The sequence below is a fragment of the Falco cherrug genome, chromosome 20, assembly GCF_023634085.1.
Source record: "Falco cherrug isolate bFalChe1 chromosome 20, bFalChe1.pri, whole genome shotgun sequence".
Classification (NCBI taxonomy): Eukaryota; Metazoa; Chordata; class Aves; order Falconiformes; family Falconidae; genus Falco; species Falco cherrug.
The window spans coordinates 6,654,008-6,668,149 of record NC_073716.1 but is presented as its reverse complement, the minus strand read 5'-3'; the positions used below and the strand labels follow the sequence as shown (position 1 = coordinate 6,668,149).

General features: G+C 63.9%; 2 protein-coding genes across 2 annotated transcripts in view; one reads left to right on the top strand and one right to left on the bottom strand.

Moving 5' to 3' along the window:
• Positions 1–470: 470 nt before the first annotated feature.
• NDUFB11 (NADH:ubiquinone oxidoreductase subunit B11) lies at positions 471–2,252 on the bottom strand. Its single transcript, XM_005446963.4, has 3 exons — positions 2,077–2,252; positions 1,561–1,691; positions 471–700 (listed from the first exon to the last, which is right to left on the bottom strand). The coding sequence occupies exons 1-3, from the start codon at positions 2,221–2,223 to the stop codon at positions 577–579; spliced, it is 402 nt and encodes a 133-aa protein (XP_005447020.3). The 5' UTR covers positions 2,224–2,252; the 3' UTR covers positions 471–576.
• A 408-nt stretch (positions 2,253–2,660) lies between these two features.
• LOC102058063 (RNA-binding protein 10) overlaps positions 2,661–14,142 on the top strand; it is a 14,810-nt gene continuing 3,328 nt past the window's right edge. Inside the window, 18 exon segments of the mRNA XM_055697821.1 lie at positions 2,661–2,727; positions 3,578–3,605; positions 3,842–3,998; positions 4,082–4,267; positions 5,121–5,190; positions 6,790–6,863; positions 8,733–8,819; positions 9,215–9,275; positions 9,792–9,889; positions 9,891–9,948; positions 10,598–10,758; positions 11,180–11,209; positions 11,211–11,278; positions 11,800–11,899; positions 12,106–12,310; positions 12,468–12,606; positions 13,049–13,145; positions 13,496–13,555. Of these exon segments, the coding sequence (XP_055553796.1) occupies positions 3,589–3,605; positions 3,842–3,998; positions 4,082–4,267; positions 5,121–5,190; positions 6,790–6,863; positions 8,733–8,819; positions 9,215–9,275; positions 9,792–9,889; positions 9,891–9,948; positions 10,598–10,758; positions 11,180–11,209; positions 11,211–11,278; positions 11,800–11,899; positions 12,106–12,310; positions 12,468–12,606; positions 13,049–13,145; positions 13,496–13,555 (1,668 nt within the window). The 5' untranslated portion in view covers positions 2,661–2,727; positions 3,578–3,588.

The following is a 14,142-nucleotide window of genomic DNA, read 5'->3' as shown; positions in this document are numbered from 1 at the left end:
GCTGGAGAGGGTGTATAGGGGATTAAGGTGGGGCTATAGGAGCCGGTAGGGAAGGTATAGGGGCCGAATAGGTGCTGGGGGTGTGTGCGCATGGGGGCTGGTGGGGGGCTATAGGGACCCATGGGGCTCCTATAGGGGCACTGGGGGGGGTCATGAGGAGCCATGGGTGCTATATGGGCCCAGAAGTGAAGGGCTGGGAGGCCAAAGGGGGCTATGGGGAGCTATAGGGATGGGGGTATAGGGGTTAGGGGAGGCCTTTAAGACCTGTGTGGTGTCAGGACCATGTGGTGTCACCCTGTGGTGACATCACGATACCTCCTGGGCTGCTGGGACATGTAGTCCATGTGTTCTAGCACCCCCCCACCCCCCCTCAGAAAGGGACCCAGGTATCTAGGTGCTCCCTCTCCCTCACCACCAAAAAGGGGACCTAGGTGTCTGGGAAGCCCCCGGAAAGAAACGGGACCAAGGCATCCAGCTGAGACCCCATCACTTTATTAACAGCCTCACAGTGGGGGCACCTGCACCCCCCCCAGAAGGGGCCTCAGGCATCCGTGGGGGGGGCCCAGGTGCCCTGACTCACTCGGGGGGGGGCAGGGCCAGGCGCGCAGGGTCATAGTAGTTGGAGTCGAGCAGCGGCAGCCCCCGCCGCTCCCGCTCCCGCACCTGCAGCTCGGCCTCACGCCGGGCCCACTGCTGCAGCCTGTGGAGGAACATGCTTTCAGGGACCTGGGGGGTCCTAGAGGCCACTACAGCCCGCCCCCCCCAGGCCTCCCACACCCACCTATAGCCCCCCTGGAGCACCACAGTGCCCTATAGGGGGCTATAGCCCCCAAGGTCCCCCCATGGGCTCCTGCAGGCCTGCCACAGTGCCCTGTAGACGCTATAGATCTCTATATCTCTTCGCAGGCTGTTACACATTGGTAGACACCTCCTACGCGTCAGCTTTAAACCAATGTATCTTCTCACAGCTTCCAACAAAACCCCACATGCATTCACATGCCCCTACAGACCGCCACCCCCCCAGCCCTCTTTATCTCCCTATAGGCCCCTATATCCCTTCCTAAACTCCTATAGACCCCCACAGGCCCCCTATAATCCCTCACAGGCCCCTACGGGCCCCCTATAGGTCCCTATATCCCTTTCTAAGCCTGTATAGGTCCCACAGGACCCCTAGGGCTCACTGTAGGCTCCCTATATCCCTTCTTAAGTCCCTAGAGACTCCCATAAACCCCTAGGGGCCCTCTATATAGGCTCCTATAGACCCCCACAGACCCCCTAAGGTCTCCCTATACCTGCTCATAGACCCTTACAGACCTGCCCCCTAGCTCTCACAGCCCCCAATAGCCCCCATAGGGGCCTTCTATACCCTCCCATAGGCTCCTATAGACCCTCACAGACTTGTCCCCAGGCTCCCACAGACCTCACATAGCCCCCATAGGGGCCCTCTATACCCTCCCACAGGCCCCCCTATAGGCTTTCCCTGAGCCTTCTGCAGAGCCCCCCCAGGCCCCTACCCCCTGTGCGTTAAGGAGGATCCCGGAGGCCAGGCTCCCCCCTCACCCATAGTCAGGCAGGTAATGGAGGAACACGCTGCCAAGGACGATGGCGAGAGAGATGCCGGTAAAGAAGACGGCTCGCATGTTGAGAACGTCCACATCAGGGTCCTCCGAGAAGCCGTGGTAATCGGGGTTCTGGTGGCACCCGGGCACTTGGGTCACCCACTGCCAGACCCTGGGGTCCAGCCCCCTCCCCCATTCCATGAAACCCTTTTCCCTCCCTTCCTTTAACTCCTGTAAGCCACCCATAGCCACGCCCACACGGTTTGGCTCCGCCCCAAGGACGCACACCCTCACAGACCACGCCCCCTCACGTAAGACCCGCCCCCAGCCTTCAAGCCCCGCCTACTCGGCCAAGCGGCATCCCTAGTATAAACCCCCGTTTCTTGCCCAAGCCCCGCCCTTTCTGCTCCTGACCACGCCCCTTCCTCAAAGCCCTGCCCCTTTAACCCTGGGCCACCACCCGTCCCTACAAGCCCCGCCCCCTTCACTAGCCGCGCACTCTCCCGGCCCCATCCACCTTCTTTTGGGCTAATGCCATTGGCTCCTCATGGTGGGGTTCGGCCCCCAGCGGCGCCGGCGGCACCATCACGGCCCCGGACGGCCCCGCCGAGCGGCCGCGCACTCCGACCCGCAGAGCCCGCAGCGCCCTCCCCAGCGCCGCCATCTTCTCCACTGAAGTACCTCCCACCCACTGCCGCCTCTTCCGGGCGCCCGCCTGGCCAATCAGAGAGAGCTGCCGCGCCAGCCCTCTCTGGTGGTTGGTTGGAGCGCGGCGGCGTCCCGCCCCCGTGCCGCAACCGCCGGGTGGCTCCGCCTCCGTACAGCGCACATCCAATCAGAGACCGGCGCTGACACCCTCGAACCAACCGGAGCCGTTGTCCCGCCTTCTCCTGTCGTTTTGAGAGTGGCTCCGCCTCCCCTGCTCACAGCCAATCAGAAACTGCCGCCGTTTCGCTGGAGCCCCGCCCCAGTCCTTTCCACCTCCCCTCAGGGCTGGCCCCGCCGTCCCTGGCGCAGACCAATGACAAGGGTGACTGAGCGGATGGGCGGATATATCGACCAATGGTGAAGGGGCGGGGGCGGGCGCCCGCGCGCGGGGCGGGCCGGGCGCGTGGAGGTGCCGCCATTTTGCTGGTGGGGAGCGGCAGCGGCGGAGCGGCACGGACAGGTCGGGGCCTACCGGGGCGGGGCCGGGCCGGGCCTACCGGTACCGGGGCGGGGCGGGGCGGGGAGGGACGGGACCTACCGGGGCCCTTGGCGCAAGCGGGGGTTGGATGGCGAGGGGCAGGGTCTCATATGCTAATTAGTGGGCGGGGCACGACGAGGGTCTTCATTGCTTTGTTTTTGTCTGGGGCACGTCCCAGTGTCTCCCAGTTCATCCCCTTTACCTCCCAGTGCGTTTCCCGTTACTCCCAGGGCCTCCCACTTCATTCCAGTGCCTCCCCAGTTACTCCCAGGGCCTTTCAGTACCTCCCAGTTCATTCCAGTGCCTCCGCAGTTAACCCCAGGTCCTCCCACTTCATTCTAGTGCCTCTCCAGTTACCCCCAGTGCCTCCCAGTTCTTCCCACTTCATTCTAGTGCCTCCCCGCTTATCCTCAGGGCCTTACAATATCATCTGGATTCTCCCAGTGTTCCCCAGTTCCCTCCTAGTTCCTCCCTGGTTCATCCCAGTCACTCCCAGTCCCCCTGAATGCCGAACCCGTCCAGTTTATCCTGGTTTGTTCCAGTGCCTCCCCAGGTCATCCCAGTCTTTCCCAGTGATGCTGACTGCGTTGCTCCCCAGTGCTTTCCAGTAGCTCCCAGTGCTGTCTGTCCAGTTGCCCCCCGATGACTCCTAGTAGCTCCCAGTGCTGCCTGATTGCCCCCCAATGCCTCCTAGCAGCTCCCAGTGCTGTCCAGTTGGCCCCCAGTGCCTGCCAAGTACTCCTTCAGTTCCTCGTTGTCCTTCCCAGTACCCCCCAGTTTCACCCTACCCCCTCTCGGTTCCTGACAGTTTTCCATTCACTGTCCCCTACAGGTACCAGCACCATGGAGTATGAACGCAGGTAGGGGGGCCAGGGGGACCCCAACACTGGGGACAGTGTGTGTGACATTTGGGGATCTTGCACAGTGGGAGGGGACCCCTTGGGGGGACGTTTTGGGCACCCTCAAGGGGGATGTTTTGGGACCCCTGAGGGGGGTGGGGATGTTGGGGCACCCCTGGGGGGTGAGGGACATTGGGAGACCCCAGGTGAGGGCTGGAACATTTGGGGTCCCCCTGACTCCCTCCCCTGTCTTGCAGGGGGGGCCGTGGGGACCGGACTGGACGCTATGGAGGGGCCCCCGCCCCCCCTGATGAAGGGTCCCGCACTCAGCGGGATCACGACTATCGCGACATGGATTATCGTGGCTATGGTGGCCCCCCCGAGGGGCCCCCTGCCCCTGGAACCCCCCCTCAGGTTGGTGCTGGATATGGGGGTCCTCCCCCAGACACCCGGGTCCCCCCCTTCACCTGACCCCCACCATCTCTCCTCCCCCCCAGGCCTCCTATGAGGGCTCGGATCACCCCCGGAAGCGGGACCCTGCCCCAGCCCCCCCAGTGTTGCCGTTTGGTGCCGATAGCGACTACCGGGACCAGGACTACCGGCCGGAGGCGGCTGAGGAGGAGCCGCGGGCCAGCACCATCGTCATGCTCCGCATGCTGCCCCAGGCTGCCACCGAGAATGATGTAAGCCCCGCCTCCTTCCGAGGGGGACACGCCCCCTACGCTGAGCCCCGCCTCCTTCTGGGGACACACACCCCCTGTGCTGAGCCCCGCCTCCTTCTGGGGACACACACCCCCTGTGCTGAGCCCCGCCTCCTTCTGGGGACACACACCCCCTGTGCTGAGCCCCGCCTCCTTTTGGGGACACACGGCTCCTGCGCTGAGCCCCGCCTCCTTTTGGGGACACGCCCCCTGCACTGAGCCCCGCCTCCTTTTGGGGACACACGGCTCCTGCGCTGAGCCCCGCCTCCTTTTGGGGACACGCCCCCTGCGCTGAGCCCCGCCTCCTTTTGGGGACACACGCCCCCTGTGCTGAGCCCCGCCTCCTTTTGGGGACACATGCCCCCTGCGCTGAGCCCCGCCTCCTTTTGGGGACACACGCCCCCTGTGCTGAGCCCCGCCTCCTTTTGGGGACACACGCCCCCTGCACTGAGCCCCGCCTCCTTCGGAGCAGGACACGCCCCCTGCACTGAGCCCCGCCTCTTTCCGAGGCTTTTAAATGCCGCCTCATGGCTGTGGTAGGGTCTGGTGGCTGGCTGTCAGGTTCCCTTTGATCTGCCGCACCCTTCCCTGGCCACGCCCCCTTCCACAAGCCACGCCCCTTTACCTTCAGGCCACACCCCGTCGGGAAGGCACCCATCTCAGAGGCTGGGACCTGGGGTCCCCCCGGGTGCCTGGATCCCCCTCAGGAGACATTATGGAGGTTCTTGCTTGGGATCGGCGGGGTTTAGGGGTGGCCCAAACGCACTCTGGGTGCCTGCCCCACCCCCCCCGGGTCCTGCTGATGTTGGGGGTCTTGTCGCGTGTCCCCCCCCAGATCCGGGCGCAGCTGCAGGCGCAGGGGGTGCAGCCTCGTGAAGTGCGACTGATGCGCAACAAGTCATCAGGTGAGTGGGGGGGAGGGGGCGGGGGGGCAGGTCCCCTTTTATTGGGGGAGGGGTGGGCGCCCAGGCAGCTGGGTCCTTTTTGAGGGTGGGGGTACCTAGATGCCCAGGTCTCTTTTTAGGGGTATCCACCTGCTTGGATGCCTTGGGAACAGGGTTGGGTCCCTGTCCTGCCATGCTGGGGGGCACCCAGGGGTGCTGAGCCCATCCCCAGGAAAACGCAAGGGTGCTGGTCCTGTTCACAGGGAGCACCCAGGGGTGCCAGTCACATCTCTAGGGGCACCCAGGGGTGCTTGTACCAGAACTGGGGGGCACGCAGGGCTCTGGCCCCATCTCTAGGAGCACCCAGGGGTGCTGTGCCAAATTTAGGGGGCACCTAGGCATGCTGGTCCTGTCCCCAGGAGCACCCAGGGGTGCTGTGCCTAACTTAGGGGGCACCCAGGGGTGCCAGTCCTATCCCTAGGGGCACCCAGGGGTGCTGTGCTGCACTTGGGGGGCACCCAGGGGTGCCCGTCCTCTCCCCAGGGGCACCCAGGGGTGCTGGTCTCATTTCTAGGAGCACCCAGGGGTGCTGGTCCTGTCCCCAGGGAGCACCCAGGGGTGCTGCGCCGGACTTGCGGGGCACCCAGGGGTGCCAATCCCCTCCTCAGGAGCACCCAGGGGTGCTGGTCCCGTCCCCAGGGGCACCCAGGGGTGCCGGTCCTAGCTGTAGGAGCACCCAGGGGTGCTGATCCTGTTTCTCGGGGGCACCCAGGGGTGCTGCGCCAGACCTGGGGGGCACCCAGGGGTGCCAGTCCCACACCCAAGGGGCACCCAGGGGTGCTGGAGCCCTTCCCAGGAGCACCCAGGGGTGCTGTGCCACACAGATGGGGTACCCAGGGGTGCCTGGCACAGACCCAAGGGGTACCCAGGGGTGCCAGAGCCATAGCTGGTGGCACCCAAGGGTGCCCACCCCTTGCCCAGGAGCACCCAGGGGTGCTGACCGAGAGCCAAGGGGCACCCAGGGGTGCCGGTCCAGTCCCCGGGGGCACCCAGGGGTGCCTGTCATCTGGCCAAGGGGCTCCCAGGGGTGCCAGACCCTTCCCCAGGAGCACCCAGGGGTGCTGGTCCCATCCCCAGGGGCACTCAGGGGTGCCAATCCCACATCTTGGGGGCACCCAGGGGTGCCTGTCTTCTGCCCAAGGGGCACCCGGGGGTGCTAGACCCGTGTAAGGCAGCACCTGTGGGTGTTCATCCTCTTTCCAGGACAACCCAGGGGTGCTGTGCCCTACCCAGGGGGCACCCAGGGGTGCCTGTACCCTATGTAGGGGACCCTTCACAAGTACCTGTAGGAGTTAGTAGTTTATTTAAGAAGCCCCAGAGGGGGTCCAGGAGCACCCATGGGTGCCCATCCCCACCCCAGAGGGTGCCAGGAGCACTCATGGGTGCATATACCCAAGCCAGGGGTTTCTAGGGGTGCCTGTACCCAACCCAGGGAGGTACCGGGAGCACCCATGGGTGCCCATCCCCACCCCAGAGGATTCTGGGGGTACCCATACCATACCCAGGGGGGCTGGGGGCACCCATGGGTGCTCTTCCTGACACCCCCCCGGCTCCTTCCAGGTCAGAGCCGTGGCTTCGCCTTTGTGGAGTTTAACCACGTCCAGGACGCAGCGCGGTGGATGGACGCCAACCAGGTCGCTGCCGGGACGCCCGGGTCCCTGCCGGGGGGGCGGAGGGGTGGGGGTGACCAGTCCGGACACCTGGGTCCCTTTTGGGAGGTGGGAGGAGCCTCCCGGATGCCGGGGTCCCCCACCGGACGCTGGGGTTCCCCCCAATGCTGGGGTCCCACCCTGGACACTGCGGTTCCCTCTGCGGTGGTTAACGGGTTTAATGGTTTGTACTGGTGGCACTGGATGCCTGGGTCCCCTTCTTCTTCCTTGCGGTTGCGTGACCTTTGTGCGAGAGCCTTGTGCAAGAGCCTCGTATGACCCCCGTGCAACCCTTGTGCAAGCCCTTGTGCACTCCATGTGAGACTTGTGTGCTCTTATGCAAGTGCCACGCTCAACACTTGCGTGCCCTCGTGCGAGGCCCTGTTGTGACTCTCGTGTGAGCTCTTGTACAAGCTCTGCAAGACCCTCATGTGACCCTTGTGCAATGTTTGTGCAAGCCCTTGTGCATTCCTGTGTGAGACCCTTGTGCAAGCACCGTGCGTGACCCTCATGCACCCTCGTGTGAGAGCTTTGGGTGGATTTCATGCGAGACTCTTGTGCAAGATCCTTGTGTGACCTTTGTGTGAGCTTTTCTGCACCCTTGCGAGAAGTGAGAAACCATCGTGCCCCTTATGTGACACCCTTGTGCAAGCTCTCAGCCACTCTTACGTGAAACTTCTGTGCACTGTTGTGTGAGATTCTTACATGATCTTCATCAAGCCCTTACGCACCGTTGCACAAGTGCCATGGGAGACTTTGTGCACTTTTGTATGAGGCCCTTGTGCACCCTGGTACAAGCTCCTTGGGCGAGCAGCGGGAGAGCCTTGGGAGAGCCCTGTGCGACACTTGTGCACTCACGCAAGCTTTGGTGCAAGGGCTACATGAGACTGAGTGTGAACCCGGGTGCCTCCTCGTGAACCCTTCTGCGAGCCCTCGCGCCCCTTGGTGCAAGCCCTCGTGCAAGCCCTTGTGCAAGCCCTGCTGTGATGGCCGTGCGAGCCCCCGTGCGAGCCCCCGTGCAAGCCTTGATATGAGCCCTTGTGTAAGCTCAGGTGCGAAGCCTCATGTTCTCTTGTGCGAGACCTGTGCGACAGGTGGGGCGAGCCCTGGTGCCCCCTCATGCGAGCCCCAGTGCAAGGGCCGTGTGACCCCTGGTGCAAGCCTTGTTGTGAGCCCTTGTGCAGGTTCTGGTGTGGAGCCCTGTGTCCTCTTGTGCGAGCTGTGGTGTGAGGGCAGCGCGGGGGGTGGGGTGCAAGCCCTTGTGTGAGCTCTCGTGCCCCCCTTTCGCAAGCCCTCGTGCGAGCCCTGGTGCCCCCACAGTCAAGCTCTGGTGCCCACCACTATGAGCCCTGGTGCAAGCTCTCGTACAAGCCCCCGTGCAAGTCCTGGTGCCATATGATGTGCCCCTTTTTTGCAAGCCCTGGTGCGAGCCCTGGTGCCCTGTTGTGTATCTCTGGTGCAAGCTTTCATGCCTCCTGGTGCAAGCCATTGTGCGAGTCCTCGTGCCCCCACTTTAGCGAGCCCTGGTGCCTCCTGGTGCAAGTCCTGGTGCCAGCCCTCATGCAGACCCCTGTGCCCCTCGGTATGAACCGTAGCGTGAGCCCTGGGTGCCCCCTGGTGCGAGCCCTCACACAAGAGCAGTGTCAGGGTGGGTGTGAACCCTGGTGCATGCCTGGTGCAAACCCTCGCGAACACTTCTGTATGAGCTCTGGCGCCGTCCTCATGAAGCCTCGTGCCAGCCCTGCTGCCCTCCCCGGCGTGAACTCTGTTCTAAGCCCTGGTGCAGCTCTCACGCCCCCCTCGTGTGAGCCCTCACGCGAGCGTGCGCCCCTCACCTTTTTTTCCCCTCTGCAGCAAGGGCTGAGCTTGCTGGGGCAGCGCGTCTCCCTCCACTACAGCGACCCCAAGCCCAAGATCAATGAGGACTGGCTCTGTGCCAAGGTGGGGGGCTCTGGGGGTGTGTCTAGGGACAAGAGGGGGGTCCTTGAGGGTTTGGGGGGGCTTTAGAGGGTCCTTGGAGGGTCCGGGGGGGGGGGGGTGTCTTGGGATTTTTAGAGGGTCTTGGGAGGGTTCTAGGGGAAGTCTAAGAGGGTTCCAGGGAGCTTATGGGGGTCTTGGTGGGAGTTGGGGGGTTCTGTGGGGAGAGCTGGGGGGTCTAGGAGGTTCTTGGGGGGCTTATGGGGGTGTTGGGGTGAGTTTAGGGGATCCAGGGGGTGTCTTGGGAAGGTCTGGGGGAGATTTGGGGGTCCTAGGAGGGTGTTGGGGGTTGTGGGTGGGCATGGGGGTGCGGGGGGGGGATTTTGGGGTGCGATGAGGGTTATTTTGGTGTCTGGCAGTGTGGGGTGCAGAACTTCAAGCGGCGGGAAAAATGCTTCAAGTGTGGTGTCCCCAAAGCTGGTGAGTCACCCCAAAACCCCCTGATGTCACCACAGTCCCTTGCGTGCTCCCCCAGGCATCCCAAAACTCCATTGGAGTCCCTTAAGCTGCCCCAAAACTACCTTTTTTTCACCCGAAAACTATTGGGGTCCCCCCCAAGCATCCAGGGGATTCCCAAAACTCACTGTTCTCTTCCCAGAAATACCGTGAGGTGTCCTCAAAACTGCCCTTGGGGGGTCCCAAAGCCAGGAGGGAGTCCCCCGAAGTGCTGATGGGAGGGGGGAAGGAATTTGGGGGTGAATTAGGGGATTTGGGTGCTCAGTTAATGAATTTGGGGGGGACAGGGGACGGAAATGTTGGGGTTGGTGGGTGATTTTAGGGTTCAACAGCCCTGCTTTGGGCGCTGATGACCAAATTTGGGCGTTGAGCTATGAAATTTTGGGGTTCCTCCACAACACTTGTAGTTCAACCACCCCATTTTGGGGTTCTGCCACTGAGCAGAGGGCACTGGGGGGTTGTGTGTGTTTTGGGGTGCAGAAGCCGAGCAGCGAGGTCCTGGGGGGCCACGGCCGGAGCTGGTGCCAGGTGGGGGGGGGCTGCTACCCCTCCCTCAACCCTATGGCCCTACCCTGGGGGGGACCCCTGGTGGAACCCAAGGTGGGGACTGAGCCTGGAGCTGATAACGCCAATGACAGTGAGTAGGGGGGGGGGTCTGGGGGGATTTGGGGGTGCCCTGAGGGGGCTGTGAAGGTCCTCGGAGGGGGCTAAGGGAGTTCTTGGGGTGTCTTGGGGGTTATGGGACAGTCTTGGGGAGGTTTGGGGGGCATCTGGGGGACATGGGGTGTCTTCATGTAGTTTATGGGGGTCCTGAGGGGCCTAAAGTGTGTGTGTGTGTGTCTTGGGGACTTGCAGGGGGGTCTGGAACAGCTAAGGTGGGTCTTAGGGGGTTCGGGGGGGGGGTCTGGTTGTCTGGGGGCTGCTAAGGGGCTTCATGGGGGAGCCCAGGGATGTTATAGTGGTCCAGGGAGGTGTTATGGGGGTCTTGGGGGGGTTAATGGGGGGGTCCTGGAGGTTTTAGGGGGGTCTGGAGGGGCTGAGGTGGGCCTTCAGGGTTCCTGGGGGGTTGTGGAAGTGTTACAGGGATTGGGAGGGGTCTGGGGGGGGGAGTTACACGGGTCCAGGGAGGTGCTATGGGGGTCCTGTGGGGATTAAAGGATTCTTGGGTTAAGGAGGTTCCTGGGGGGCTTTAGGGTGTCCTGGGAGGGTATTATAGAGGTCTTGGCGGGGGGGGGTGTCTCCCACAGACACCTGAGTTCCCTCCCTCCCTGCCTGCCCCCACCCAGCCATCATCCTGCGGAACCTGCACCCCCAGAGCAGCCTGGAGTCCATCCTGGCCGCCCTCGCCCCCTTCGCCGCCCTCTCGGCCGCCAACGTCCGCGTCATCAAGGACAGACAGACCCAGCTCAACCGGGGCTTTGCCTTCGTCCAGCTCGCCACCATTGTGGTGTGTGCCCCGGGGGCCTGGCACCCTGCGATAGGGTGCCCTGGGGGGGTGGGACCCTTCTATAGGGTGCCCCGGGGGCATGGGACCCTGCTATAGGGTGCCCTGGGGGGGTGGGACACTTCTGTAGTGTGCCCTGGGGGGGGTGGGATGCTCCTATAGGGTGCCTTTAATGTGTGGGATCCTTCTATAGGGTGCCTTGGGTGCGTGGGATTATTTATGGGGTCCCCTGGGTACATGAGACATTTTTGGGGGTGCCCCACATAGCTTGGCTCCTTCCTAGGCACCTTGGTTCCTTTTTGATGGGGCAGCCAGGTGGCAGGGTCCCTGGTGTGGGGTTGCCTGATGCAGGGGTGTCCCATGTCGTCGTGTCCCCCCCCCCGGACACCTGGACCCCCCCCAGACGCCCTGGGTTCGCCCACAGGAGGCCTCCCAGCTGCTGCAGATGCTGCAGGGCCCTGCATCCCCCGCTCCACATTGACGGCAAGAGCATCAACGTGGAGTTTGCCAAAGGCTCCAAGCGGTGAGGTCTTGGCCCCGGCCCCGCCCCCTGCCCCATCCCACAAACCCCGCCCCTGAACCATAGGCTCCACTCCCCGCCCTTAGGTCCCACCCCCCCAGCAGGTCCCGCTATATGGAACCCACTTGGGGGGGTGGGGGGGACACAAGCCACGCCTTCTGCTGCTAAGCCATACCCCTTAACCACAAGCCACACCCCTAAGCCCCAAGCTCCACCCCCAAGCTATAGGCTCCGCCTTCTTCCCTGATGTCCTGCCCCCAGCAAGCCCCATCTATGGAACATCTGGGGGACCCTCAGGCCCCGTCCCTGGCCACAAGCCCCGCCCACAAGCCCCACCCACGAGCACTAAGCCCTGCCCCCAGATACCCCCCGCCTATCAAAGGACCCCCCAGGCTGTCCCAGAGAGCCCTAAGCCCCAGCTGCAACCTGCAGCCACGCCCCTTGGTCCCCAGACACGCCCCCACTGCCCTTAAGCCCCGCCCAGGCAGCAGGCTCCGCTCCTCACCCCTCCCCTTCCCCCGCAGGGAGGGGCAGGGGGCAGGGCCAGGGGAGGGCCCACCCCGCGCCAGCGCCGCCTCCGTGGCCTCTACTGCCATTGCTGCTGCCCAATGGGCACTCTCCCAGGTGGGTGGGGCCGCGGGGGGCGGGGTCAGCAGAGATGGGCAGGGCTGTGGTGGCCCTAAAGGTGGGCGGGGCTTTGGGAGTGGGGCGGGGCTTCATGAGTGGGTCTGCAAGGGGTTGAGTTTGGGCTGTGTAGGGAGGGCTGGGGAGAGGGGCGGGGCTTTCTGAGAAGGGGGCGTGTCCTGAAGTGGCCTTGCCCATTCCCACAGGCTGCGCCGGGGGGAGAGACCACGTGGGCGGGGGGGGAGGAGCCCTCCAGCGACTTCACCAGCTTCTACCAGTCCGAGGAGAGCTTCACCGGCCCTGCCCCCCCTGCTCTCTATGGCTCCGCCTACCTCAAGGGCTCTGCGGCCCCGCCCACCGGGCCCACCCTCGCTGGCCCCACCCCTGCCAAGGCTGATGGCCCCACCCCGGGTGAGTCCCCCTCCCCCCCCCCCCCCCAGGACCTAGGCGTATGGGAGACCCTATAGAAGGGGTCACCTGGGCCTGACACCCCCGTCCCCCCCTCCTTACACCCCTCCCCCCCTCCAACCCTCCCCACCCTCCTTACACCCCTCCCCCCCTCCCCCAGGCACGGAGGAGCCGGCAGTGCTTGGACCCCACAGCGGGGGCTGGGGGCACCTTCCCCCGGGCCCCCCCCGGCGCCCCCGCTTACCCCCTCCCCTGCTGCCGAGAGCCCTGCTGCGACCCCCCCGGGAGCCCCCACTCAGGTGGGTACCCAAAAAAAGAGGGGGGACCCTAACATTTTTGGAAGGGGTGGGCTCAAAATTGGGAGGGGAGGAAAGGGCACCAAAAGTGGGAGGGTAGAAGGTGATGGGGGGTGGGGAGGGCAAAACTGGGGGGGGCAAGAGGGAGACCCCAAGGGTGGGGGCAAAATTGGGGGGGTCCCCAAGAGTGGGAGGGCAGAAGGTTGGTGAGGGACCCCCTCAAAATCTGGGGGTTAAAATGGGAGGGGTCCTAAATTTGGGAGGGAGGACCGTGAAAATAGGGGGTCTCCAAAAGGAGGGGGACCCTAAAAATGGGGGGGGTGGGTAATTGGGTGGGGGGACCCCCAAAAAGGGGGTAAATGGGGGGGTCTTGGGGCTCCTGGGGTTCAGAGGGGATTTGGGGAGTGGGGGAGTTAATTTTGGGGTGCTCTGCCCCCCTCGCCAGACCTACACGGGGCCCCACAAGGCTGAGACCCCCAACCCAGCCCCCACCGGGCCCCCCCCTGCCGCCCCCCCCAGCTCCGAGCCCTATGGCCAGTACCGTAAGTGGGGGGCATTGAGGGGGTCTCTGGGGGTCTTGGGAAGCGTTGGTGGGGTCCCTGGTGGGTCCCAAGGGGGTTTTGGGGGGTCCTGGAGGGTTTGGGGGGCGTGGGGAGGATTGGATGAGCTGAAGGGTTGGGGGGGGGGGCTCGGGGTGGGGGGGGGGTTGTCCCTGGGAGTTGGGGGATGCTATCAGGGAGGAGGGCTTGGAGGGGTCTGGGGGGGCTCCTGGATTTTTGGTGGGAGTCCCAAGCTCTTTGGGTGTATCCCATAGTTTGGGGGGGGGTCCCAGTATTTTGGGGGGGGGGTCTCCATCCCCCCCCCCCCCAATGCCCCCCGGTTCCGTCCCCAGCGGTGCCAGATGTTTCGACCTACCAGTACGACGAGACCTCAGGCTATTACTACGACCCCCTGACTGGGCTCTACTACGACCCCCACTCCCAGGTGGGGGGGGCTGGGGTGCCAGGGGGATTTTGGGGTGCAGTGGGGACTCCCAGGTTCTTCTGGGCAAGCGTTGGGTCAGAAAATGGCAAGTTTGGGCCCAAAAATGTCATTTTAAGGCTGGGGTGGGGTGTGGTGGAAACCTACGATTTTTTGGGTGCTTATTGGGGGTGTTATTTGGGTTCATTAGGGTGCTTTGGGGTGCAGGGGGGAATTTGGGGGTGCAGGAGGCCCCCCCCCAAGGATGTGGCCCTTTCCCATCAGGAAAAATTTTGGCTCAAAACCCTGTGGTTTTGGGGCTGGAAATACCAGTTTAAGGGTGGGTAGGGTTTTGGGGTGAAAACCAGGGATTCTAGGATTATTTTGAGGTTTATTTGAGGGCGGGGGGATGTGTTGGGGTGCAGCCCCGCCCCCCCCGCCAAATCTGTGCAACCCCAGATGGGTGCTGGGAGGCATTTTGGCTTAAAAAAGAGGGAATTTGGGGCATTCGGGGACTTGTTTTGGGGTGCGGGGGGCATTTTGGGGGGCAGGGGGCCGTTTGGGGCTCCCTGGGGTGAA

What these genes read in the sequence shown, in the direction of transcription:
- NDUFB11 (XM_005446963.4), bottom strand. Translation starts at nt 2,223, where the DNA reads ATGGCGGCGCTGGGGAGGGCGCTGCGGGCTCTGCGGGTCGGAGTGCGC. An exon ending in TGGCATTAGCCCAAAAGAAG is followed by an intron (nt 1,692 to 2,076) that starts GTGGATGGGGCC and finishes GGGTGCCACCAG; the next exon opens with AACCCCGATTACCACGGCTT. An exon ending in CATTACCTGCCTGACTATGG is followed by an intron (nt 701 to 1,560) that starts GTGAGGGGGGAG and finishes GTTCCTCCACAG; the next exon opens with GCTGCAGCAGTGGGCCCGGC.